This window comes from Oncorhynchus gorbuscha, linkage group LG21 (assembly GCF_021184085.1).
Source record: "Oncorhynchus gorbuscha isolate QuinsamMale2020 ecotype Even-year linkage group LG21, OgorEven_v1.0, whole genome shotgun sequence".
Classification (NCBI taxonomy): domain Eukaryota; kingdom Metazoa; phylum Chordata; class Actinopteri; order Salmoniformes; family Salmonidae; genus Oncorhynchus; species Oncorhynchus gorbuscha.
This window is the reverse complement of record NC_060193.1, coordinates 26,964,332-26,991,106: the sequence shown is the minus strand read 5'-3', so window position 1 is coordinate 26,991,106 and position 26,775 is coordinate 26,964,332. Positions and strand designations below refer to the sequence as shown.

At 40.2% G+C, this 26,775-nt stretch overlaps 2 protein-coding genes across 2 annotated transcripts; both read left to right on the top strand.

Annotated features, from left to right (window-relative positions):
- The first annotated feature begins 2,008 nt into the window (after nt 1–2,008).
- Nucleotides 2,009–7,292, top strand: LOC124008506 (G-protein coupled receptor 26-like). The gene is made up of 3 exons (XM_046319824.1): nt 2,009–3,087; nt 3,300–3,413; nt 5,043–7,292. The coding sequence occupies exons 1-3, from the start codon at nt 2,420–2,422 to the stop codon at nt 5,278–5,280; spliced, it is 1,020 nt and encodes a 339-aa protein (XP_046175780.1). The 5' UTR covers nt 2,009–2,419; the 3' UTR covers nt 5,281–7,292.
- A 273-nt stretch (nt 7,293–7,565) lies between these two features.
- LOC124008237 (carboxypeptidase Z-like) lies at nt 7,566–26,119 on the top strand. The gene is made up of 12 exons (XM_046319372.1): nt 7,566–7,752; nt 8,847–8,879; nt 9,733–9,950; nt 10,056–10,212; nt 12,002–12,223; nt 12,439–12,668; nt 13,070–13,231; nt 18,036–18,194; nt 18,716–18,854; nt 22,835–22,974; nt 23,101–23,200; nt 25,098–26,119. Exons 1-12 carry the CDS (start codon nt 7,647–7,649, stop codon nt 25,448–25,450), a joined length of 2,019 nt encoding a protein of 672 aa, XP_046175328.1. The 5' UTR covers nt 7,566–7,646; the 3' UTR covers nt 25,451–26,119.
- The last annotated feature ends 656 nt before the right edge of the window (nt 26,120–26,775 follow it).

The window sequence follows — 26,775 nt, the reverse complement described above, 5'->3', positions numbered from 1 at the left end:
CACACACACACACACACACACACAGAATGCATGGGCTAACCAAGGCTGTATAGCCCAGGGGCCCCAGCTGGGTAGGGGGCCATTGGCCAGATCAGCCCCCCCCCCCCCGCCTGCCTCCCAAAATAGCATTATTAGGAACGCATCATAAGAATATCAAACATTTTTTCATTTTTTGAATGACAGGAAATTAGCTTTACAACAGCAACATTTTCTCCCGGACTCATTGCCAAATGTGTAGAATAGCATGATATTAGCTATAAAACTGCACATGTTTCTCTTTGCTCCATGTCAAAATGTGTAGAATAGTAGGAAGTTAGCTGTTTTCCTCAAAAAACAGGGGGAGGGGGACTCATAAGGTGCCTTACCTTCACCAGGGCTGTTTATTAGTTATAATACTAGTCTGCAGTAACTAGCTCATTGATTTAGTACTGCAAATGTGGGTTATATTCACTGATTTACTTGCTTAGAGCTGGAGATTAGTTTTCATGGCCTACATTACAGTAACCATTTACTCCTTTGGTATTGAACTGTTGCACCTTCTATAACCACTGTGGTTATTATTTGAACATCATAAAGAACGATCTTACCTTGTACTCTTATTATCTCCACCCGTAACAGCCAGAAGAGGCCTGGCCACCCTTCGGAGCCTGGTTTCCCTCTAGGCTTCTGCATCTGCACTGCTGGCTATTTGGCGTTTTAGGCTGGGTTTCTGTATAACACTTTGTGACACATGCTTATGTAAAAAGTGCTTTGTAAAATACATTTGATTGATTGTGTAGCACTGCTTTTACTTGGAAGAGTTATTCATACAATAGAGACAGTACAGGTGGTACATATGGTCTTGCATACTGTCATTTATTCTGTATTTTAACAGTAGACTTACCATATTAGTGATTGTGATTATAAGAGCCAGATGGACTCTGTGGGGGCTGGATTTTATTGCTCCTTGTGGAATAATAAAAAAAATAGAAATACATGAGGAATCAACTGGACTAGCTATAAGAGACTATCTGACATATATTGACCCCCATTGACCAATGACGCATATTAGTATTCGTCCATTACAAGGCTGCTATTCTGGGCTTTGGAGTTCTAATATATTAGAACTGTTATATTTTCACTTTATTTGACAAAATAAATATATTTGACAAAATATGAATTTACATAATTGAGGCCGGTGATGACAGTTATAGTTGCTCTGATGATGGTTCTTTTCAGATACAGGACATTTACTGCATTAGCATCAGTGATGAGTTAATCTCTGGCATGTAAATGATGCTAGTAGGCTGTAGGGATGTACAGTACTTTTCCACCAAATGAGGTAAGAGTCATGAATATGCAAACACATCATTTTCCAGTGTGTCTCTCTTTGACATGATGATATCCAGTCAAATATTACACCAATATTATAATGAAAGAATCTAAACTCTTGGGGCTGCATGGATTTCAGCAATACAGGTATGTCTACCTTCTCTTACAACCTTGCATTCATAATTGGTCACATTCGTATTTTACTACAAAACAGTTGAGACAGATTTCTGTTCTAACAATCGTACACAATTGTTCAGGGTTTGTGAATAATTCATGTCAGGGAAACGGATTTATTTGCCTGTTTCCCTGCATGCCTCTCCAATGTGCAGCTGGTGCCGTTCGACTACGGGAGACGCGCATAATTATTGAATATCTGTCAAGCAGGCCTATCACTGCGCGGTGTCGCTGAGCCACTATCGATTTGGGAAAGTTAATCATTAAATGAGGACGCAGTAAAGGTGTATATATTTGTTCATTATGAAACATAATTTTGCCATCTCTAGTCTAATGTGTATCACTTCGCAAACACATGAGTAAATTACAAAACGTATCAATGACCCAATGGGGGAAACTTCCCCATATTATAAAACTATATGGAGGACATTCTCTTTAGCTTAATGTGATAGCTTATTTTTATTATTCAAACGACTGCGCTAGACAGGGCAGGCTCCCTTAACAGTCACCTTGTTTCTCTAGTACGCATGTTCTGTTTACAAGACAATGCGGCGCGTAGCGGTCCCACTGTGTTCTTGTGGAGGTAGTCGTAGGAGGGAGAGGAGATACGAAACATCAGCCCATGTTGGACCCAAACGCTAAATTACACATACCAGTGAATGCTGTTCCAAATACGTGTGTGATCTGTTGTGAGAGTAGAACAATCCACAAGTTTGACTAACGAAATGGTCTGCGGTTCGAAAGGCGCTCCCGCGTCTCCTCACTTCAGCACTCTGGACAGCGCTCCACCAACTTGGAGACGGCGAGACCTGCAGGAGTTCCGTTCTGTAATGAGGACCAACTGGAGATAAACGACGGTGCAATCATGGTGGATATTACGTGTTTATTATTTACAGGTGTATGTAAAACGCAAGTGGACTTTTCGAAGTGAGACATGGACTTTGTGGAAATTATCTTCGCGTTGTTCATTATTGTGGTCGCAATTGTCTCGTTGTTGTCGAACTTGCTGGTGCTGCTATGTTTTGTCCAGAGCACCGAGATCCGCCGACAGGTGCCGGGAATATTCACCATGAACCTGTCTTTCTGCAACATACTTATCACCCTTTTGAACATGCCATCGACATTGGTGGGGATTATCGGAAACCAGCAGCCTTTTGGGGATTGCCTTTGCCATACAGTGAGCTTTCTGGAGACTTTTTTGACTGCGAACACTATGTTGAGTATGGCAGCACTCAGTATAGACCGCTGGATAGCGGTGGTCTTTCCCTTGAGTTACTCCAGTAAAATGCGCTACAAGGACGCAGTGATCATGATGTGCTACTCGTGGCTCCACTCCCTCACGTTTTCCGTCATCGCCCTCCTGTTCTCCTGGGTTGACTATAGCCACATTTACGCCTCGTGCACCTTGCATTTGAGCGAGGAGAGCGACAGGATGAAGTTTACAATTTTCACCGTCGTTTTCCACGCCACTAGTTTCATGCTCTCTCTACTGATCCTGTGCTTCACCTATCTGAAGGTGTTAAAAGTTGCACGCTTCCACTGCAAGAGGATCGACGTTATAACCATGCAGACCCTGTTCTTGCTGGTGGATATTCACCCAACGTATGTATGTTCCTTTACTTATGAGGTGTGGAATGAATAGCCGTTACAACGGGCTGTAATAACTTTACAGTAGTCTATGATAAGAGGTTATAGCGTCAACCCTGAGGAAACATGCTTAGAAGAAGGTGTTCGAAAAATGTAAGGAAATATTAAATGTATAATGTTTTGTCATTTGTTCTGCTGGACTAATACAAGTTCATTTCTATTTTCAGTGTGAAACAAAGGTGCCTGGTAGAGCAAAAGCGGAGGAAACAGAGAGCCACCAAGAAAATCAGCATTTTCATTGGGTCGTTCATCATCTGTTTTGCTCCCTATGTTATTACGAGGTAAGTGGATTTCCAGTAAACTGCAATACAGGCAGCTGTACAAACAGGTGTTTTATTCACCTACTGTAAACGCAAACTATTAAAGGGGTATTATAGGGTTTATGAGATTAACACATCACCGGGTGAACAGACTTTGCTCATAAAACTCAGTTAATGAACAGCAAATATATAGGCTATAAGCAAATGGTATATACACGGTCTAATAACTTTTGCCACACAGCAAAATAACTGATTGAACAAAGTTCAGTTGTAAGGTGAGGCAATATGCATGCAAGATTGAGCCATATGCATGCACAACAGAAGGTTTAATTCAATTTCACCCAATGAGTTTTTTTTGTGTGTTTATGACAATGATCTCCTTCTGTAACTGAAACATCCATCATTAAACAATCCATTACCTGTTGTCATCTAATTTCACTGAACCATGAGATGACATTTATCATACAGAGAGACTTTAATTACCAAGAATGCACAGCATGACCTAGAGCAGTGGTTCCCAACTCCAGTCCTCCAGTACCCACAACAGTACACATTTCTATTGTAGCCCCGGGACAAGAACAACAGTTTCAACCCATCAACTAATCATCAGGACCTAAATGAGTTGAAACAGGTTTTAATTTCTGGGGCTACAACAAAAATGTGTGCTGTTGGGGGTACTCGACAACTGGTGTTGGGAACCACTGGTCTAGAGATTGTAGTTATGGGCAGGTGCCTAACTAGGAATAACAGGGGTTCCATAGAACTCCACATTAATTCAAGAGGAGTGTTTTTAGATGCATCAGTCCGAAACTTTACTTCAGAACAATAGAAATTCGTCAAAGAAGATTACATAAAATCTGATGCAGGTGTGTTATACAGACCTGGGTGATAGTTTAGATCCCTAAAACTAAACTCTGGACCTCGAAGCCAGTTCCACTACTTGTTTTAATTGTTCCGCGCCAGGTTTAGACCTGGCACACCAGGTGGGTGCAATTAATTATCAGGTAGAAGAACAGAAAACCAGCTCCGGCTCCGGACCTCGTAGGGTAAGAGTGAAATACCCCTGGTTTAGATAGTGTGTGGGTGTGGGACTCTAGACCCCACCTGACCCCACCTGATAGGTGGGATCTAGAAGGGGGTGGGGGTGGAATAATGAAAAACATTTTAATGAGGAAATCTGTCTCAGTAATTGGCATAACTTTTAACCTCCTGTGCACACAATGGAAAGAGTCGGAATTACTTGATGAAGGGGAAATTTCTGCTTATTGGCAGGATTTATCCTCTATCACTCAACTGCATGCGTCATTAGCATTTATGCATACCAGTGGGCCATAATAATGTAGCAATGTTCACCGTATACATTTTTCTTATGAATAAATATTTTATGTATATTATTATTACCTTTAGTATAATGTTAGTCGCCCACGCTGTTTATCGGCTGAACAATAAAGCCACATTTATTCTGTTCTACCTTGCAACCTTAGAGCCTCATGGCATTTCATAGAATAACAACTGAGTTACCACAAAACACTCTCAATAGCAAACAGAACAACTCACTGCAAGATAAATACCATGCTTTGAATATGGGATAACATGTGCCCTTTCTAAAAGGCTATTTTCCGAACTCTAACTTGACCTCTGCCTTCTCAGGCTGACGGAGCTGCTTCCCTTCGTGGGCATCAATCGCCACTGGGGAATCTTCAGTAAGTGCCTGACATACAGCAAGGCTGCGTCTGACCCCTTTGCCTACTCCCTCCTGCGTCAACAGTACAAGAAGGTCCTGGTTACCGTCATCAACCGGCTGCTGCGCCGTGACCTGTACCCATCGTCTGGCCACAACAGCTCTCTGGATACAGAGAACGACTACTCTCTCCATAGGATCAGTTAATAGCCCCATTTTGGACATAACAAATATACCACAGACAGACAGCCCAAAAATAAAGGTTTCCTTATGGCAAAAGGGCAGGAGCTGAGAGAGAGATGGTCAGAAAAAGGGATTGTTGGAGAAGAAAAGAGATAGTGAGAGAGAGGGAGATGTTGTGGGAGGAAAAGCAAGAGGGGAGGAGTAGGATAGAGGGAGACAGGAAAACTGGAGGGGTAGACAGAGGAAGATGGCAAGATGGACTGTGCAAAGAATGATCGCATTCGGGGATGTTTGCTCCAGGCTTATTGGTAAAAAAGGAAGTTTATTGATCTATGGTTCACTGGTAGAACCACGCACACACACGATGGCACAGAGCCAGAATCAAATGAATCAATGTTATTGAATCAGCCAGGGGCTCGGGTTGAATCATAAACGGATGAATCACACCATTAGAGACTGAATTATTGTCTCTGCTGAGTAGCAAGGTATGCTAGTGGGCACTTATCGACCATATAACAACCTCTTTATAAAGAAGCTGACATAGCCAAATGTACAGACCTTTTGACACCCATATAGAACACAGGGAAGTGCTATGAAGGTTATTAATTTCTTGTTGAGAGATGCACATAACATACATGGTAGTACCATATGCCGACAGACTGTTGGATGCGACGACTAACGAGGAACTCTGTTCCGGTACGCTGATTTCTCGTCACTGATCAGTTGAACGAATCACAATTTCGCAGGTGCTCACATCTTTCGAATTTCGGTAGGGGAAGGGACATTGGGCCCATGGACTTGCCTGAAATGGCTGAGAGTTTCCGTTTAGAGGGGTGGCGACTTCGCTCGTCACGTTCGTACATTTTCTATCACGTCTCCCCCCAGAACTTAATGGAGCATTTGACGCAATTACTCAAAATGTTAGTTCTGGGTGCCCGAGCTTACAAGGTTATGGACTGTTAACAGTGCATAGGGAGGATGGGAACGCTTAACTAGCTGCTGGCTAGTAGCCATTGGGCCACTGGTGCAATTTCTTGAAGTTAAAATGTATACTTGTCAATGAATGGTACTCGCTGTGGCAAGTATTGCTAAATAGATGGCCATGTTATGTAGACTATGGACTGTGTTAGACTCATTGGGTTAGACTACTACTGCAGTTGTTCACAATTTCTTCATGTCAATCACTGGAAATGAATGCACTTTGTATTTCTCTCAGAGCTACTAGTTACAGGAGCCAAAGGCAAATATCATGTTTACTATGATATTAGCATGTTGTAACTGAATGTACTACATAAAGATAATTTTGACTGAAATGGCTTTGAACTACTGTGTATAATACTTTATTTTGCCAAATATCCATATAAATATTTTCCAGTGATTGCTGGTAATGTATATATGGATATTTATAAATACCTGATGTTATCTTTATCAAACTATGTTGCACTGTATTAGAAACGATATTATTTATTTGATCTTAAAATGCTATAGGGGAATAATGTTACGTTCAATAAGTGCTTTAAACACGTTATTGTGTGTGTGCCAGAATTTAATATACAGTATGACTGTTTAGCTCCTATAGTTGCTTTATCAGAACTGGTTTCATTAGATGTATAGACACAAAGTATTTCATACTGTAAGCCACTTGCTGTAGCCTAAATTGGCAGTGTGTGAGTAAAGATGTTGGTGAAAAATGTGCAATAAAGCTGTCCAATAACAAGCATCATTTGATACCAGGCCATATGAGACAACATAACAGGGACATTTAGAAGCATTATCTCATATCTTAATGCCCAATCTGGCATTTTATCTTGGCAGATGCATCACCAGCTGTTTTGCAGGTGCTAGACTAGAGGCTGCCTGGATACACAATTCAACGTTTGTGTCACCACACCTCGATCGAATAACCCAATAACTAGTTTCCATGCAGTAAGTAGGAGTACAGCGATATTATTAAACGCCTCTGTATGATTGATTGTTGATTAGTTAAAAGGGATCAACGGATTGGCTCGAGCGACTGAAGGGCGGGAAAATTCATCGAGCAACAAGTATCAAGCCTATTTATTTTATAGAGCATATGTACTGTCAACATACATGTCCAATAAATGAATGCACTTTAAGGTAAGAAATGAAAGGTTCATATATGTGGAAATGGTTGAGTAAAACTGTTTACAGTATAGGATTGGTAAGAGGTGTATTTCAGAAAGTTTATTTGCAGCATGTTTTCAAGCACAATCCTCCCAACTCCAGCCTTCTGCCACTTCTGTCCGGAACATTTCCCTCTGTAATTTGATAGTCAACCGTAATACTTGTAATAACCTCACTTTTTAGGGAAGCTCTCAAAGTTTTCGTGTAATTAGGCGCAGTAGGCTTGAGGTGCCACATCACAAAATATGGAATTTATGCGGAGGAAAATGAAGACTATTGTTTTTCTGAATGCACTTGTAACGGTTATCTGGTGTGCCTCTCCGCGCTGCAACCCTGAAGACGAATTTCTCGGTAAAGTACTCCGCTTGCTATGATAACACACATGGTGTGTTTTGTTCATAGGAGTGATGTGACAGTGTGTAGGCTATTCCTGAAATATGTTTATCTACAAGGCAATGGTTCAGAGGAATTTAATCTAAAACATAGACAAACTATTGTGGCCTATTTTAATTCACAAGCTGCCAACAGTAACAAAAGTAAAAGTAACCTCTTACAGCATGTGTCTTAAATGAGTGCGAAATAACTGCTTAATTTCTTTAGAGAATGATAGGAATTGCAGAGTTATATAGAAATATTGAGGTAGATATTCATCACTACTGAGAGGTCATCTGATCCTAAGAATGAGAGTTCTTAGAAAATTAATAAGATTTTACTGACAGACCAACCTGGTCTCAGAGCATTTCGTAAAAAAAAAACGTAAATCCGATACTTTCTCTTTAGTATCATATGCTAAGTTTCGTATGGTATGTATTAATTTGTGATTGTCCATCAGTCATTTAGTATGACATGTTAGAAAGTACAATTCGTATTATATGTTACAAATGTGCAAATGTACAATATGTTAAGAATTTGCTAAACGTATTCTATGTTACGAATTCTAGCTAGGTGGCTAGGTGACTAACGTTAGCTAGCTGGGTAACATTTAAAGGGTTAAGGTTAGCATCAGGGGAAGGGTTAGCTAAAATAGTTAAGGTTAGGGTTAGGAAAAGGGTTAAGGTTGGGATTAGGGTTACGGGAAAGATTAGCTAACATGCTAAGTAAGTTACAAAGAGCTAAATAGTAGTAAGTAGTTGAAAAGTTGCTAATTAGATAAAAAGTTGTGCGTGATGAAACCTTTGTTTTTGCCTAAAGTAACCATCTGTCTTTTGTAACCATACCAATCGTAACATATCATACTAATTTAAGTGTCTTGGATTTATGTTTACTATATTACGTCTAATCTATGAGATCAGGCTGGACAGGCAGACATTTGTGAGGAGAGATGGTAAAGCCAGATAGAGGGTTCATAAAAACAAACTAAAGTCACCAATAACGGTGGTGATAAATGTTATTCTGCCATCTAGTGTTGAAGGTATGAAATAAACTAACAATGGTTTGTCTTTCAGGTCGTTTTTGCAAAGAACCAGAACCTGAAAAACGTATGTATTTCTTTCATCAAGAAACCCTTCAAACTTATGTAAATGTAATGTGTGTACAGACTTGACTGACAACATCTAGTAAGGTTATTATGGCTTTAGGCGGGCAGTGGGATATTCAATGGGATATTATGGCCTTAAGGCATCTCCGAGCTACCAAGTGTATTTTTGGATGATAAATAGCTGTATGAAATATTCACATTTTAATCTCCAGACATAATAGAAATATTTGGACTTCATCCTTTTTGGTACTGCATAGAGGTAGCTATATATGAGATAATAAAAACGTTTTAGACAAAGGGATGGATTCTTGCATGCATATACATATGACAATTTAATATCAGGTTATGTATATTTTCCATGTCAAGGAAATTAGTGATGGTTGCTTACTGAACATCTTAGCTATATTTCTTAAATAAATGAACTGAGAACAAATGTAAAGATACAAGAGGAAAACACCTGGCCAATACCCCTAAACCTACTGATTTACAATGGAGAGAACATATGGACCATAGAAACCGTCTTGCAAGCGAGTCGACACTACGCCCCCACCTGAAAATAATGACTAACAAATCAATTGTTATAAGATTATTTTGCCACCCACATTACAAAAGCATCCAAAGGTCCCATCGAAGTTAATTGCAAAGATTACATAATAGTATGAAACAATACATGGTATTATGAAGTTTTGCATAATGATGTTATATTACAGCCTTTTGATGTACTATGTGTATTTTATACATGAATGATTCAACATGGTAAGGTATGAGTCTACATTCAGATCAGTCACCATATAGCACTTAATCTCTTCCATCTTTCTGAACCTGCTTCTTGGTTGCCTCTCTCCTCTACCCAGCCAAGTGCGTGGACATCATGATGAACTACTGCGACGACATGTCCTACACCCACACCATGTTCCCCAACATCCTGGGCCACAGGACCCGTGAGGAGGCCGAGCTGGGCCCCGAGTACCTCCTCCTCAGTGTGGTCCACAACCTGCTCAATGGAGAGTGCACCCCGGACATCCGCATGCTGGGCTGCTCAGTGCTGGTGCCACGCTGTGAAAAGGAGAAAGTGTGTAGCTAACAAAGGATAATGTAATAACACTGGATAATGTAATAACGTTCAATAATGTCATAACTTTCATTAAAGTCAGAACGTTTTGTTTTATAATGTAAGGTGCTCAAGCCGTGCAGGAGTACCTGCGAGGCGGTGCGTAAGAGCTGTCGCCACGCCTTCGAGGGCATCGAGATGGCCTGGCCCTACTTCTTGGACTGTGACCGCTTCTTTGTCAGCGACCAGGAGGGTTGTTACGACCCACTGGAGGGCCTACGAGGTAACAACCACAGTTTAACTGGTGTCATATCATACATGTGACTATCAATCTATGATAGAGACTACAATAGGACACTAACTACTGTACAGTAGGATGTTGACTCAAATAGTATTTTCAGACATAAAACAACCACATGAGCAAAATGTACGACTAGAGAGAACCATGTGTGTCAATATTATTACAAGATGATATCAATCTAAAGAAAAAGAACACCCAAACCCCCTCTAATAACAGAAGCATCCTTGGAGGGCCAACGGAGAACGGAGATTTATGATAGTCGCCTGGTTGCCACATGAGCCCTTGTGGTAAGGTGACCAGATGTCCCCGATTTCCCCAATTTTAATGGCCTGTCCCCGGCTTGAGTTGTTTCCGAAAATGTCCCCGATTAGCCCCTCAGAAAGAAAAAAGCAACTCTCAAGTTAGAGGGCTGATATTTCCATAATCAAACTTTGTATCCAATCAGATTTGTATGTAAAAAATAATGTCTAACACAGTACCAAACTTGTTTGCTCTGCTTCGCTGCTGACCTTTTATGAGAATGGTAATCAATTCTTGTGTTATAATTAATACAAGTAGCCTATTAGAAAGGAACATAGCGAAAATGTGTAGTTAAATATTGTTCCATGCCATTGTTTATTATATTTTCGTGCAGCTGCCCCCACGTAGGCTTTTGTGACCTAGAAAGGATCTATATTTGTAGCAACTATACAAAGCCCTCAAAAATAACCCATAAGCAAGATGTTAGAGATTTGACAACTGCAATAACATCATGTGAGCCATATGGGAACACATACAAATGATGTCACTTTATGTCCACAGGCAACGCTGTTATCATATCTGCCATTAATATCTTGACTCAAGCAAGATATACTGTGTGCTTTTTAACAAGTCTATGAATTCACGCGGAGAAGTGATCAGTCTAACTTGAGTTCCGTACAGTTTGTTTCTCTCTGTGGCTGCAACCAACGCACACTCCAGCTATGAAATTGCTCTCAATGAGTGTTAATGAGTCCTCTATTCCTTTGTACTCTCTCTATTTAACTCCACAGCTACTCTTTCCCACCATAAACAGGTCCTACAGTAGCCTATACCGACAAAATAACAGTTGAATGTTCATATAGCCACTTCCCAGAATCATATTATAGATATGAATTTACATATTATACATACAATATGTTATGGTTATAGATATGCACACAGATGGTGGTATAAAGTTTTACATAACAGTTTTTAGTGTAGTATGAAATCTGTTTCCAAACCGATCTTAGAATCTAACTGAAACACAAGCTGATGTCTGGCAACCCTACTAAGGTTTATAATCATTTCCATGCAGATATTTATGTTGAACTGTTTTCTTTGGTTCTTATGTCTCAACTTTGATTGGTTGCTTACCTTTCAGGTCTGGCACATTTGCCTAAATGAGCACATTTATATAGAAGTGCAGACCGGGGCTAGAATGTAGACTTTCCACTTTCTCTAATTCGTCAGTCTCCTGATATTTTACAGGGCTTTACTCGGCATGAGATGAAAGACTAAGGCCGTATTTGGTAAAATGGTATTCTGATATGGATCCAATTTATTTAAGTGAGGCGGTTTATTGAAGCATGGTTATGCTTTCAAATGTAAACTTTTCTATGACATTGAATCAATGTCACGCTTGATAGTTAATACAAAAGTGTCTTAACTGGCTTGGAACACTATTAATCTTTATATCTTTGGCTACACTTTATAACAACTTTTACGAATAAGCCATTATTATAAAAATGTCACCATCTCTTCTTTCTCATAGTGACACAGGAAGAAGACCAGGCCAGTATAGATAATACCCCTGAGGAGCCTCATACTGTCATCCAGTTTAGCTATCAGTCTAACACCCAGATGAACAGCATCCTGAAGAAGACTGCAGCGCAATGCCCCGAAATCGCCACAACTTACAGCATCGGCCGCAGTGTGGAGGGCAAAGACCTGCTAGTGATTGAGTTCTCAAACAACCCTGGAGTACATGAATTACGTGAGTACAAATGGTCCTCAAATATACAGTACAGTGAGAGGGAGTCCTCGGTTCAGAGTTCAACCGGAGATAGTGTGTCTTTTTTGATTGTTGCACTAGACTGTAAGCTGTTGTCTTGGCCAGGTCTCCCTTGAAAAACAGATCATTCATCTCAAGCGACTTTCTTGCTGAATAAATGTTAAGTAAGTCCCTATCCTGTTGCCTGATATCAACAGTTGAACCGGAGATGAAGTACATAGGCAACATGCACGGGAACGAGGTGCTGGGTCGCCAGCTGTTGATCTATCTGACCCAGTACCTGTGTTCAGAGTACCTGCTGGGGAACCAGCGCATCCAGAGCCTGATCAACACCACGCGTATCCACATCCTGCCCTCCATGAACCCTGACGGCTATGAGTTGGCTGCTGCTGAGGTCCAGGGCACCAACGACCCCGAGAATGAGGAGGTAGGTTGAATCAATGCTGTTGCTATGTTATTTGAACGTAATTCCAACATGATGGTGAATCAACATGGAAGACTTATTGGCTTTGAAAGTATACACACATTCTACCAGGTTTTTACCAGAATTCAACGGCAGGTCGGACGGAACGTTAAGTTTATTCAGCACCACAGGAGGTTGGTGGCACCTTAATTGGGGAGGCCAGAATTGTGGTCATGGTTGGAACAGAATCGGTGGAATGGTATCATCAGACACATGGTTTCCATTATTATGAGCTGCCTCCCCTCAGCAGCCTCCTGTGTTCAACACTGAATTCACATTAGTCAACAACACCAATCAAATATCAATCATATAATATTCACTGCTCGATACTTACAGTATACTATCCACTGTATGAAACTCTACAGGCTCAGAACTACTACAGCTGGACGCTGGGTCGAGGTAATGCCCAAAACATTGACCTGAACAGGAACTTCCCTGACCTGACCGCTGTCGCCTATGGCCGCCGCAGACACCGGCATTTCCGTAGCGACCACATCCCAATTCCAGACGCTTACTGGTTTGATAAGGTACAGTATGAATTCCTATCGATTTATATGCATGTGTGCATTGATTGTGTGGTGTTTATGCTACTAGATATGAATACATGACAATTGACAATGCCTTACGTGTATTTTGGCATTAGGACAGACAAAGTTTATTTCCTGTTTAACTGATTTTTATTCCTGAAAGTGAGACAAAAAAAACAAAACAGAAAAACAAATGAATCCAAATTGATACCAAGTGAGAGGGTTTTTCATAAATAGTGGAGAAGGAAAAAATGAGTACTTTACCACATTGTCCTAAGCACCTGTGCAGGCTCTAGGCCTAATGTAGGTTTCAAGAGTTATATTATTTCAAGTGAAAATCTACGCTAGGAAATCCTTCTTGTGTTATTTTGAAAAAGAATGCAGATGATGTTACAATGTTAATTATTATAATCATGGGAAATTAAGCAATGGGCAGTATATATTGTAACAGTTTCTTTATTCTGAACATATCACTGATAAACATCAATAGCAGTATTATTAACATATGATGTATAATAGGATACAATATAAACTGTGTGAAAAAATTATTGACTTAATGTATAATCAGTTAATTCCTTAAATGTATAGCCTAACTCGACTTCAACAAAATATTAATACAATACAAATATTAAAAGGCCTATCATAGATGAGACATTATAGGAGAAATAGACTACTGAATGTAAAGAGGGCCAATCATTCAAGTTAGGTCTGTCAAATGAATGCAGCACGGGAAAAAGTAAAATCCAATCCCTGTCATCTACAGGATAATAACTTAATTTAATGTTCAGTGGCTTGCGAAAGTTTTCACCCCCCTGGCATTTTTCCTATTTTGTTGCCTTATAACCTGGAATAAAATAGATTTTGGGGGGGTATGTATCATTTGATTTACACAACATGCCTACCACTTTGAAGATGCAACATATTTTTTATTGTGAAACAAACAAGAAAAGGACAAAAAAGCAGAAAACTTGAGCGTGCATAACTATTCACCCCCCCCCAAATCAATACTTTGTAGAGCCACCCTTTGCAGCAATTACAGCTGCAAGTCTCTTGGGGTATGTCTATATAAGCTTGGCACATCTAGCCATTGGGATTTCTGCCCATTCTTCAATGCAAAACGGCTTCAGCTCCTTCAAGTTGGATGGGTTCTGCTTGTGTATAGCAATTTTTAAGTCATACCACAGCTTCTCAATTGGATTGAGGTCTGGGCTTTGACTAGGCCATTCCAAGACATTTACATGTTTCCCCTTAAACCACTCGAGTGTTGCTTTAGCAGTATGCTTAGGGTCATTGTCCTGCTGGAAGGAAGGTGAACCCCCGTCCCGATCTCAAATCTCTGGAAGACTGAAACAGGTTTCCCTCAAGAATGTTCCTGTATTTAGCGCCATCCATCATTCCTTACATTCTGACCAGTTTCCCAGTCCCTGCCAATGAAAAACATCCCCACAGCATGATGCTGCCACCACCATGCTTCACTGTGGGGATGGTGTTCTTGGGGTGATGAGAGGTGTTGGGTTTGCGCCAGACATAGCGTTTTCCTTGATGGCCAAAAAGCTCAATTTTAGTCTCATCTGATCAGAGTACCTTCTTCTATATGTTTGGGGAGTCTCCCACATGCCTTTTGGCGAACACAAAACATGTTTGCTTATTTTTTTCTGGCCACACTTCGGTAAAGCTCAGCTCTGTGGAGTGTACGGCTTAAAGTGGTCCTATGGACAGATACTCCAATCTCTGCTGTGGAGCTTTGCAGCTTCTTCAGGGTTATCTTTGGTCTCTTTGTTGCCTCACTGATTAATGACCTCCATGCCTGGTCCATGAGTGGGCGGCCCTCTCTTGGCAGGTTTGTTGTGGTGCCATATTCTTTCATTTTTTAAATAATGGATTTAATGGTGCTCCGTGGGATGTTCAAAGTTTCAGATTTTTTTATGACCCAACCCTGATCTGTACTTCCCTACAACTTTGTCCCTGACCTGTTTGAAGAGCTCCTTGGTCTTCATAATGCCGCTTGCTTGGTGGTGTTGCAGACTCTGGGGCCTCTCAGAACAGGTGTATATATACTAAGATCATGTGATAGATCATATGACACTTAGATTGCGCACAGGTGGACTTTATTTAACTAATTATGTGACTTCTGAAGGTAATTGGTTAAACCAGATCTTATTTAGGGGCTTCATAGCAAAGGGGGTGAATACATATGCATGCACAACTTTTCAGTTTTTTATTTTTTTGAATTTTTTGAAACAAGTTATTTCATTTCACTTCACCGTTTTGGACTATATTGTGTATGTTCATTACATGAAATCCAAATAAATATCAATTTAAATGACAGGTTGTAATGCAACACAATAGGAAAAACGCCAAGGGGGTGAATACTTTTGCAAGGCACTGTATATAGGGTAATAGAGTAGAATATTTGATTTTTTTCTAATTCAAGATTGATTGACAAGAAATAATTGCAATAAAAGGAAATGTTAATGTATAATGAGTTCATTACCTGAATGTATCATATACTGTAGCCTATAGGCTTTAACAAAATATGTGTAAAGGAGTGCGTAACTGGCTGCAGGGAAGTCAGGCGCAGGAGAGCAGAAATGGGTAGCAAACGGGTTCCCTTTATTGAGGCGAACAGAACACGGTACTAAGAAAACTAAACATATAATAACCCGGCGCAAACCAGCCTGGAGTACACATACATTTACATATAACAATTCCACACACAGACATGGGGGGAAACAGAGGGTTATATACAAAACGAGTAATGAGGGAATGCAAACCAGGTGTGCGGGAAAACAAGACAAAACAAACGGAAAATGAAAGGTAGATCGACGATGGCTAGAAGACCGGTGACATCGACGGGCGAATGCCGCCCGAACAAGGAGAGGAATCGACCTTGGCGGAAGTCGTGACAATATGAATAGGCCTATCATAGACAAGGCCTTTAATTTGAAGAAAGAGGGACAATCTGTCATGCAGGTGAAAGAGGACCCAAAAGCGACTTGGCGAAAACAGAGTCTTTAATCCAGTAAAGTAAATACAATCAAAAAACACAACTTTCACTCGAAATGACGAGGACAAACTGGAGACTCGATCTTGAACAGCAGGTGAACAGCAGGTTGCCTCGGGAAGGCACTTGAACCAAACAGACTCAGACACCTGCTCACCACGCAGCATCTGAGGAAAACACGACACGACAGGGCGATACACAAACACAGCACGGTGAATTCTAGACAAGGAACCGACAGGGCAGAAACGAATAACAAGGAGAGAAATAGGGACTCTAATCAGGGAAAAGGATCGGGAACAGGTGTGGGAAGACTAAATGATTGATTAGGGGAATAGGAACAGCTGGGAGCAGGAACGGAACGATAGAGAGAAGAGAGAGCGGGAGAGTGAGAGAGGGAGGGGGAGAGAGAGGGATAGAAAGAGGGAAAGAACCTAATAAGACCAGCAGAGGGAAACGAATAGAAGGAGAAGAACAGGGACAAGGCATGATAATCAATGACAAAACATGACACAATCATTCAAGTTAGGTCTGTCAAATGAATGTAGCTTTGAAAAAAAGTTAATTTCAATCCGGCCATAGAGTCGTATCTGGCCATAGAGTCAATCCGGCCTATCGTATAATCTACAAAATATTTGTTTTATTTAAAATGCGCAATTAGAAGCATCATTCCATTACAGAGTAAGCTTTATTAAATTTGAGGTCAGTAGGGCCTATACAGTCAATCACTCACAGCATCCTCCTTCAATTGCCTCATCCGGCTGCCAGGAAAAGCACACACCTTGGAGATAGTCGACCACATCATTGTGGAGGTCCTTATCTGCGCGAAGTGTGTGTGTGCCACTGGCGATGCATTTAGCAGGATATGCTGTTCTTGGTGCACATGATAACTTCAAACACATTCTGTCTACAGGCATTATGCTTCTTGTCAAATGTAAGTTATGATTCACAAATCATCATACAGCAGACACACTTCAATGTCATCACTCATTTTGACTTCAATTTGGTTTTGCAAAATACTCTCAGCTTGCACTGGGGAATGCTGAGGAATGCCCTGATCTCTGGCCAGTCATTCGGTTCGATGATGACATTGTTGTTTTGGGTTATTAATTGAGGCGACGGGCTCAATTATGCTGGCATGCAAGAGAAATTAATCGTCTTCACATACATGTCCCGAGAATGTGTCACTGTTCAATTAGAGGCATGAACATAACAATCGCATGATCTGAAGGGCTTAGGTATTTTATTCTCACGTATCAGTTTGGGAAATCTTCAAGGTAGAGTGGACAGTGCATTACAGAAAAAGAACAAAGTACCGCATAAATTGAGAAGGGTGCAATTGTGGCCTGCAATTTGGGGCATTCCTGCATCTGCAGGAACCCCGCTTTATACTTCAATTTGTCAATTTTTAAACTAGGACAGGTGGGAGGCATTCATGCAGGAACCAATGAGATGCTCGATGGGGGGTGATCATGAAGGAACCAATGGGATGCTTGAGGGGTGGCATTCCTGCAGAATCAGGAATGTCCACATGCAGGAACGCCCTGAAAAGCGGGCTGCAGTTGCACACTATTGCATTTTTTAAAGAAAAGTCAAGCAGGGCATTCATTAAATAGTAAATCAAGTTTGTGTGTCCTTATTGATGTATCGTCAATATTTGATATCAAGATATGTAATTGAGCTTTGAGCTTCACCAATCATTTCCTGTTGTCATGCCATCATTCATTTTTGTTGTGATATGACCAGCTGAAGATGGTGACATATGATTTATAAGCCGGTCTGTATGTGTTTTAAATAAATCAGGTAGCTCCAGAGACATACGCAGTCATGAAGTGGATCAGGTCCATTCCCTTTGTGCTCTCAGCTAACTTCCACGGAGGAGAGCTGGTGGTGTCCTATCCCTACGACCTCTCCAAACACCCACTAGAGGAGAAGATGTTCTCCCCCACGCCAGACGAACAGGTATGTAGGACTGACAGCAAAATGTATCCTTCACTCCAACATGAACAATACTCTCCAGAATGGACTGCACTCTATGACCTGAAGTGTGTCTATTGCAGAGAGCTGTCAAATTGATTGTTCATGCTCTGCATTTATGATGATTCATTACCACATTCTTGAGAAAAAAAGGTTCATTTTGGAGATTTCCTTTGCGGTCACACCCATTTAATGTCCCATCCGAAAGACGGCACCCTACACAGAGCAGTGTCCCCAATCACTGCCCTGGGGCATTGGGATATTTTTTAGACCAGAGGAAAGAGTGCCTCCTACTGGCCCTCCAACACCACTTCCAGCAGCATCTGGTCTCCCAACCAGAGACTGACCAGGACCAACCCTGCTTAGCTTCTGAAACAAGCCAGCAGTGGTATGGAGGGTGGTATGCTGCTGGAAAGGGTGGTATGCTTCTATTTAACAGTAAACAGAACTTGCCGTTATCTTTTTTTATGAACGAGAAAGACATATGTTTATTTTTTTTGCTGCAGGTATTCAAGCAGATAGCGAGAACATATGCAGATGCCCATGCCACCATGTCAGGAAATAACTCTGAAAGGTGTGGGAGCTTTGGCAGCATCGGCCAGGACGGAATCATTAATGGAGCAAAGTGGTACAGTTTCGCAGGTGGTGAGTTTAAAGTAACTGTCCAGTGTTTCCATATTTCTAATAAATATGACCTATAAATATGGCTGCGAGCAGCATTGAACAGGGTTCACAGGATGACAGAAAGGAGACAATATCAGTTGGATAACAAAGCAAGCACTCCATCATGTAGGAACTATCTCCCTTTATGTGCCATCAGTGAAAGCATTACTATGTTTATCTCTCAAAACCACAAGGATGACACAAGTGAAGTTTAGTCTAGTGCTGTAGCTTGAAATACAGCAGGTATTCATTCTTAAAGTAATTACTTAATGTTTTGAGTTTATATACAATGCTTGGGACAATTTCACTAATGCTAAGATTTGTTGAATATTTTCATGGTATTTCACGTTGTTCGTCTGCATAATTTATATCTAGCATTTATTTGCATAAGACAAAGTCTGCTTGATCAATAGTTATTGGTGCCACTGGTGCCAATGACCTCTATAGTGCAGCCACCTAGGGTTGCAGTGACTATAGCCACACAGATATTCTAAGGACATATACATACGGTTTACATACCAAATTTCTTGGCTCCATGTCCATCAGTTAAGTTCTTATAGCCCTGGTGTGATATGGTGCCATCTAGTGGTTTAGCGTGGCCGACTTTGAATGCAGCAGCTAATTTTTAATTTTACCTTTATTTAACCAGGCAAGTCAGTTAAGAACATATTCTTATTTTCAATGACGGCCTGGGAACAGTGGGTTAACTGCCTGTTCAGGGGCAGAACGACAGATTTGTACCTTGTCTGCTCGGGGGCTTGAACTCACAACCTCCCGGTTACTAGTCCAATGCTCTAACCACTAGGCTACGCTGCCGCCCTAATCATTCATCAGAGGCTAATTCATTGAGTATATCTGGAGTCAATCTGACTTATTAGGGATGTGCATCTCTCCTTACAAGCACGATTCGTTATGCATCTAGATACATGTGCTCCGATACGATACAGGGACCATACTTTCCGTTTGAATCAATTTGGTGCGATTCAGTTTGATTAGTGGAACGAATCGATGTGCTTCGGTTTGATACGATTCATGTGTGTCTAGGGACCTGAGCTAAGCCTTAGGGCAGACTGAGCATCTACCACTATGTGATAAGGATGGGCTATTTATGTTTTTGTCCCCCTACTTTTTTATCTGAAATCCACATCACCCACTGATTAATTTGTCATATAGCAGATTAAAATGTTTTGAGCTCGTAACATGTCAATATTTATCTTTCAAAATTAGCTATGACATACAGTACATGGCAAATTAATATAACACAGCTTTTGTTTTCACCCCGTCTCAAAAGGTAATGGTTTTGACCGTTTAGAGCTTTACTGAGGAGAGGTGTCCAACCAGTGCGGTTCTCAAAAAGTATTGCTGTCCTCGTTATAAAATGAAAACTACCCTGTCCATGTAAAAATGACCAAATGCACTGACTGGTTAAAGCAGAACTACCAAAAATATTTAAATCTCATGTGCAATTAAATCCATAAAAGTTTGATAGGCTGAAGGATAGGACGCATCAATTTATTCACAACAGATTATCTGTATTTTCAGAACAATGTTTCGTAGTGTTTTAATCGATTTTCTTACCGTTTGGATCGGTTTGGGCTCCCGTGGACCGATGCACTCATATCTTAAACATTTGAACTGGGATTAAACATTTGAACCGGGGCCGATGCTTATCAACGAATCGATACATCCGTATTACTTATGATTCATGAGAAGTTTTTTGTTTGTGTTTTTAGCATTAGGATAATATGCTAATGCTAAATATGATGTGCTAGCCATATTTGAATGCAGCAACAATTATTTTTCAAAACCATTAAAGACTGATGTAATGAGTCTAAATACAACATCTGGAGAGAATCTGATGTATGGTTCATGAGGAGAAGATGATTGCAGATGATTTTGAGCGTAAGCGTTTCATATGCAAAGAATGAGTTGTCAAAAATGTCCTTGTTTTTTGAGATATCAATACCAAGGGACATCTTAAGGGACATCCATGATAGCGAGTTTCAAGTTGAATAGGCCAAATGGACATGTTTAAATGGACACGTAAATGGACACGTAAAATCTGATTTTCTCAAGCTAAGTTAAGACGTAAATAAAGGTTACAATTATTATTTATTTTTTAAATGCACCATGGGCCTACATTCTAAATGTAGTGCCATTTGGACTAATGGTTCATGAGAAGATTTTTGAAAGTTTTCTTTAGCATATTTTAGCGTATTAGCATATGTACTCATATGCATCTACTGGTATTGTGTGGACATCTTTGAATGCATCAATGTTATTTTATCAAACTCTTTAGGGACTATTGTAATGAGTCCAAAGACCAAATTTGGAGTGAATCTGACTTTTAGATGATTTTTTAAATTTTTAATACTGAACAAAAATATAAACGCAACATGTAAAGTGTTGGTCCCATGTTTCATGAGCTGAAATAAAAGATCCCTGAAATGTTCCATAAGCACAAAATGTTTCAGCATGATAATGCACTGCCACATGTTGCAAGGATCTGTACAGAATTCCTGAAATCTGAAAATGTCCCAGTTCTTCCACAGCCATTGAAGAGTAGTGGGACAACATTCCACAGGCCACAATCAACAGCCTGATCAATTCTATATGAAGGAGATGTGTCGCACTGCATGAGAAAAACAGTGGTCACACAAGATACTGACTGATATTCTGATCCACACCCCTACCTTTTTTAAAAAAGTATCCGTGACCAGATGCATATATGTATTCCCAGTCATGTGAAATCCATAGATAAGGGCCTCGTTTATTTATTTAAATTGAATGATTTTCTTATATGAACTGTAACACAGTAAAATATTTGAAATTGTTGCATGTTGCATTTATATTTTTATTCAGTGTATTTTAAGCATTATCATTACATAGTCAAAAACAAAAAATATCATTATTAATAGTTTCCTTATTCTTTAAGATATCAATGCCAAACTAACATGGCTCATCATGGTAATGTCTTTGATGACCCTAAAAAGTTTCAAGTTGATAAGCCACTGTGAAGTGGATTTAAAAAGGATTTAAATGGATGCATAAAATCTGATTTCCTGATTTATCACTAACTCAGACATTTCTTAACCAACGCCTTAGCTTTTCTCAAACTAAATTAAGAGATGTACCATGGGCCTACTACATAACACATGTGGTGTTATTTGGTCTTATGGTTCATGAGAAGTTTTCCCAAGGTTTTCCAAAATATACTATACTGATGGACCTTATGGTTCCTTGATACAAATGTGTTAATCATCAGGAAAGACACCTACATACAATGTTTCAAGTCTATAGGTCAAATGGGGCGACAGATATGAGGGTTTAAGTGAGACTGCTAATAACAGCGCCGCCTATAGGCCAATCAGTGCCATTATCTTTGACCAAGTTACATATGGCCTGAAGTATCTGTGTCAAATTAGAAAAAAGTTACCAATCTATGCTTGAGTTATTTGACCATATCAAGGGGGAAAAAATGTATAATAACAATAGGTTTCACAGTTTCGCTAATTGGAATAGTTTTCCTTCCAAAAAAGCTAATCTCAGGAGCCTTACATCATCCTCTATGAGAAAATTGCAAATATTAAATAAATAAATAAATACATTCTCCACTTTAAGCTTTGGCCACGAATAGCATATAGGAGTGTAAGATGAGTCAACAACATTATTTGGGTATGAGTTAACAGAATATTAACTTTTATAAATTAGATTTTCAGTGGACATTTACTTTTAAAAAAACAACGTCAAATCAGTCGATAAGTCTAGGACTGTTGAAGTGAATGTATAACATTAGATTAAAATAGCTGATGAAGGCTCAATGAAAACCTGCACTTACTAATAAGCAAGTTGTATTTTGAAGTATGAAAGCCACCTGGTGGTGCTTCTAGTTATTGTCTTTCTATGATGATGAGTTTGTCATTTCTTTCACTGGTACATATTTCCTCTTGCAATGTGGCCAGGTATGCAGGACTTCAACTACCTCCACACTAACTGTTTGGAAGTGACGGTGGAGTTGGGCTGTGATAAATTCCCAGCTGAGGAGGAGTTATACACAGGCTGGCAGGACAACAAAGAGGCTCTGCTCACATTCATGGAGTCGGTGAGAGACCTCAAACCCAGCAATTCATTCCAAAACATCCCCCAATCAACCCTTCTGTTTTCAACCACTCCTTTTAACAGATCTGAGAGGACTTCTCCACTAACACTGCTTCTCAATGTTTCCCAGGTCCACCGTGGAATAAAAGGAATAGTAAAGGATGCGGATGGGAATGGAATCAAAGGTGCAAGGATATCTGTCCGAGGAATAAGGCATGACATCACAACAGGTAATATCTATAGTCTGCCTTACCGATCGCGATTGGTCATTTTTATTGCATGCTTTGGGAATCTAAGTGATAGTTATTAGATGAATACATACATTTGAAGTCAGAAGTTTACATACACTTAGGTTGGATTCATTGAAACGTGTTTTTAAACAACTCCATTTCTTGATAACAAACTATAGTTTTGGCAAGTAGATTAGGACATCTACTTTGTGCATGACACAAGTAATTTTTCCAACAATTGTTTACAGACAGATTATTTCATTCATAATTCACTGTATTACAATTCCAGTGGGTCACAAGTTTACATACACTAAGTTGACTGTGCCTTTAAACAGCTTGGAAAATTCCAGAAAATTATGTCATGGCTTTAGAAGCTTCTGATAGGCTAATTGACATAATTTGAGTCAATTGGTGATGTACCTGTGGATGTAGTTCAAGGCCTACCTTCAAAGGCAGTGTCTCTGCTTGACATCATGGGAAAATCCAAAGAAATCAGCCAAGACCTCAGAAAAAAAGTTGTAGACCTCCACAAGTCTGGTTCATCCTTGGGAGCAATTTCCAAACGCCTGAAGGTACCACGTTCATCTGTACAAATAATAGTGCGCAAGTATAACACCATGGGACCACATAGCCATCATACCGCTCAGGAAGGAGATGTGTTCTGTCTTCTAGAGATGAACGTACTTTGGTGCAAAAAGTGCAAATCAATCCCAAAACAACAGCAAAGGACCTTGTGAAGATGCTGGAGGAAACAGGTGCAAAAGTATCTATACCTACAGTAAAACAAGTCCTATATCGACATAACCTGAAAGGCCGCTCAGCAAGGAAGAAGCCACTGCTCCAAAACCGCCATAAAAAAGCCAGACTACGGTTTGCAACTGCACATGGGGACAAAGATCGTACTTTTTGGAGAAATGGCCTATGGTCTGATGAAACAAAAATAGAACTGTTTGGCCATAATGGCTATTCTTATGTTTGGAGGAAAAAGGGGGAGGCTTGCAAGCCAAAGAACACCATCCCAACCATGAAGCACGGGGGTGGCAGCATCATGTTGTGGGGGTGCCTTGCTGCAGGAGGGCCTGGTACACTTCACAAAATAGATGGCAACATCAGGAAGCAAAATGGTGTGGATATATTGAAGCAACATCTCAAGACATCAGTCAGGAAGTTAAAGCGTGGTCGCAAATGGGTCTTCCAAATGGACAATGACCCCAAGCATACTTCAAAGTTGTGGCAAAATGACTTAAGGACAACAAAGTCAAGGTATTGGAGTGGCCATCACAAAGCCCTGACCTCAATCCTATTGAAAATTTGTGGGCAGAACTGAAAAAGTGTGTGCGAGCGAGGAGGCCTACAAACCTGACTCAGTTACACCAGCTCTGTCAGGAGGAATGGGCCGAAATTCACCCAACTTATTGTTGGAAGTTTGTGGAAGGCTGCCCGAAACGTTTGACCCAAGTGAAACAATTTAAAGGCAATGCTACCAAATATTAATTGAGTGTATGTAAACTTCTGACCCACTGGGAATGTGATGAAAGAAATAAAAGCTTAAATAAATCATTCTCTCTGCTATTATTCTGACATTTCACATACTTAAAATAAAGTGGTGATCCTAACTGACCTAAGACATGGAATTTTTACTAGGATTAAATGTCAGGAATTGTGAAAAACTGAGTTTAAATGTGTTTGGATAAGGTGTATGTAAACTTCCAACTTCAACTGTAGCTTTGAGGATTTTAGTAGTTGTTTGAAGTAGTTTCATTTTCTATAATGCTAAAGCTCTAAGAGATCCCATTTTAATTGTGTAAAATAACAGTCATGTCCTGTTTGAGATGTCAGGCTGTGTGTAACCCATTGAGTCAAAAGATCCTCTCTCCCTTCCACCCTTTCTTTCTAGCTGAAAATGGAGACTACTGGCGCATGCTAACTGCTGGCATCCACATCCTGACTGCCTCTGCACCAGGCTACACCAGGGCCATGAAGAAGATCCACCTCCCGGCACGCATGCAGAAAGCAGGCCGGGTGGACTTTGTTCTGCAGAAGGCAGATGTGGAGCCTGACATAGAGGAGGACTATAACATCCCTTCCATGGGAACCTATGAGCGCTTTGACCCCTACAACCAGTTTGAGCGCTATTCCATTAGGGAGCAGAACCAGAACAGAGAGGAGAGGCAGGAGAAACCATGGTGGTGGAGCTACTTTAGCCGCGCCCACGGATCTGCTCCCACCTGGCTTCTCAGAATTGATTAGAGCTTCTCCACTCCAATAAAATAGAATATTCTATGGCTAATTCTATGGTTCTCGTTCCTCCTATAGCCCTCTTTCTCAACTCTGGTCCCTGAGTACCATCAAGGTTTGCAGATGTCTGTTACAACTCAATACTAGCAAACATAATTCAATTAATCAACGGCTTGATAATTAGTTGAATCATGTGTGCCTGTATAGGGCTTGAATAAAAAATGTGCAACCCTGGGGTTTCTCGGGGACCAGATTTGAGAACACTGCATTACAGGATCAATGGCTACTTTTTGAGTTTAATATGATTTAATATGATTTACAAAGTAACACATTTTAACATTACCATTATTATCTGTTGCATCAAACTTGTCATAACTGAATTTAAAGAGGAAATAGCTAGTTGGCTGGCCATCAAGTTGTTCATGATAGCAATATGTAAATTTAACAAGGCATAGTTCATTTAAAGTGTTTTCTCCTAAAGGTAGCCCCCATTCTCAAGCTTTTGCCCTGTTACGCTGCTTCACTTTATGCCATAATGCAACACCGGAAGGTTGAACGACTCAAACCATTTGTCTCTCCACCCTCACATATTTGTGTTTATAATAAAACATGATTAAATAACAATAACTATTGCTACTACTGGCTTTTTGTATGTTAAATAAAAGAGAGAAACATTGTTAACACATTCTCTTCAGTTAAATTTGACCTCCCTTTAAATCTTCCAAAATGAGGTAAGTTCAATTCTTATAACACTGTAAAGTATCTAATTCTCAGACAGACAGTTACACTTTATAATAAGTGTTCCCTAAAATGTGTCTACATGGTAGTAAATGGGTCCCTAGTCTCTTTAAAAGATGTAATGAAACTCATTGGCCATAAGAGGGCAGCCTAATTTCACTTGTTGTTGCCCATGCTACATATTCAACTGAACTGCCATCCAAGGCAAGACAACCATTCCAGCCAACCCCATACTGCATCCCCCCTCTCTACCACACGACCACGTATAGCATCTGTTAAAGTAGAACCAGAGGCAGTGATATGTCAGTCTGTGGTACCAGTCAACCGTGCTTTATGAACTAGAAAGTGTGTCATTTCACATAGTGCTCGGCATCAATTTACTCTTGTGGCTCTAGTTGTTATCTTCAGTATTTGTCTTACATTTTACCTAGAGATATGAATTGATCTGAAACAAAATGTTCAGTCATATCTTGGAATGTAATTGATGTTAAGTAATTGATGTTAACTTGTGAATATCATTAAGGTAATCCCTTAACAGGTATGCCAACACTGTGCCTGTTCCTTGAAAGAAGAGAACACACTCCTTTGCTAATGGTAAA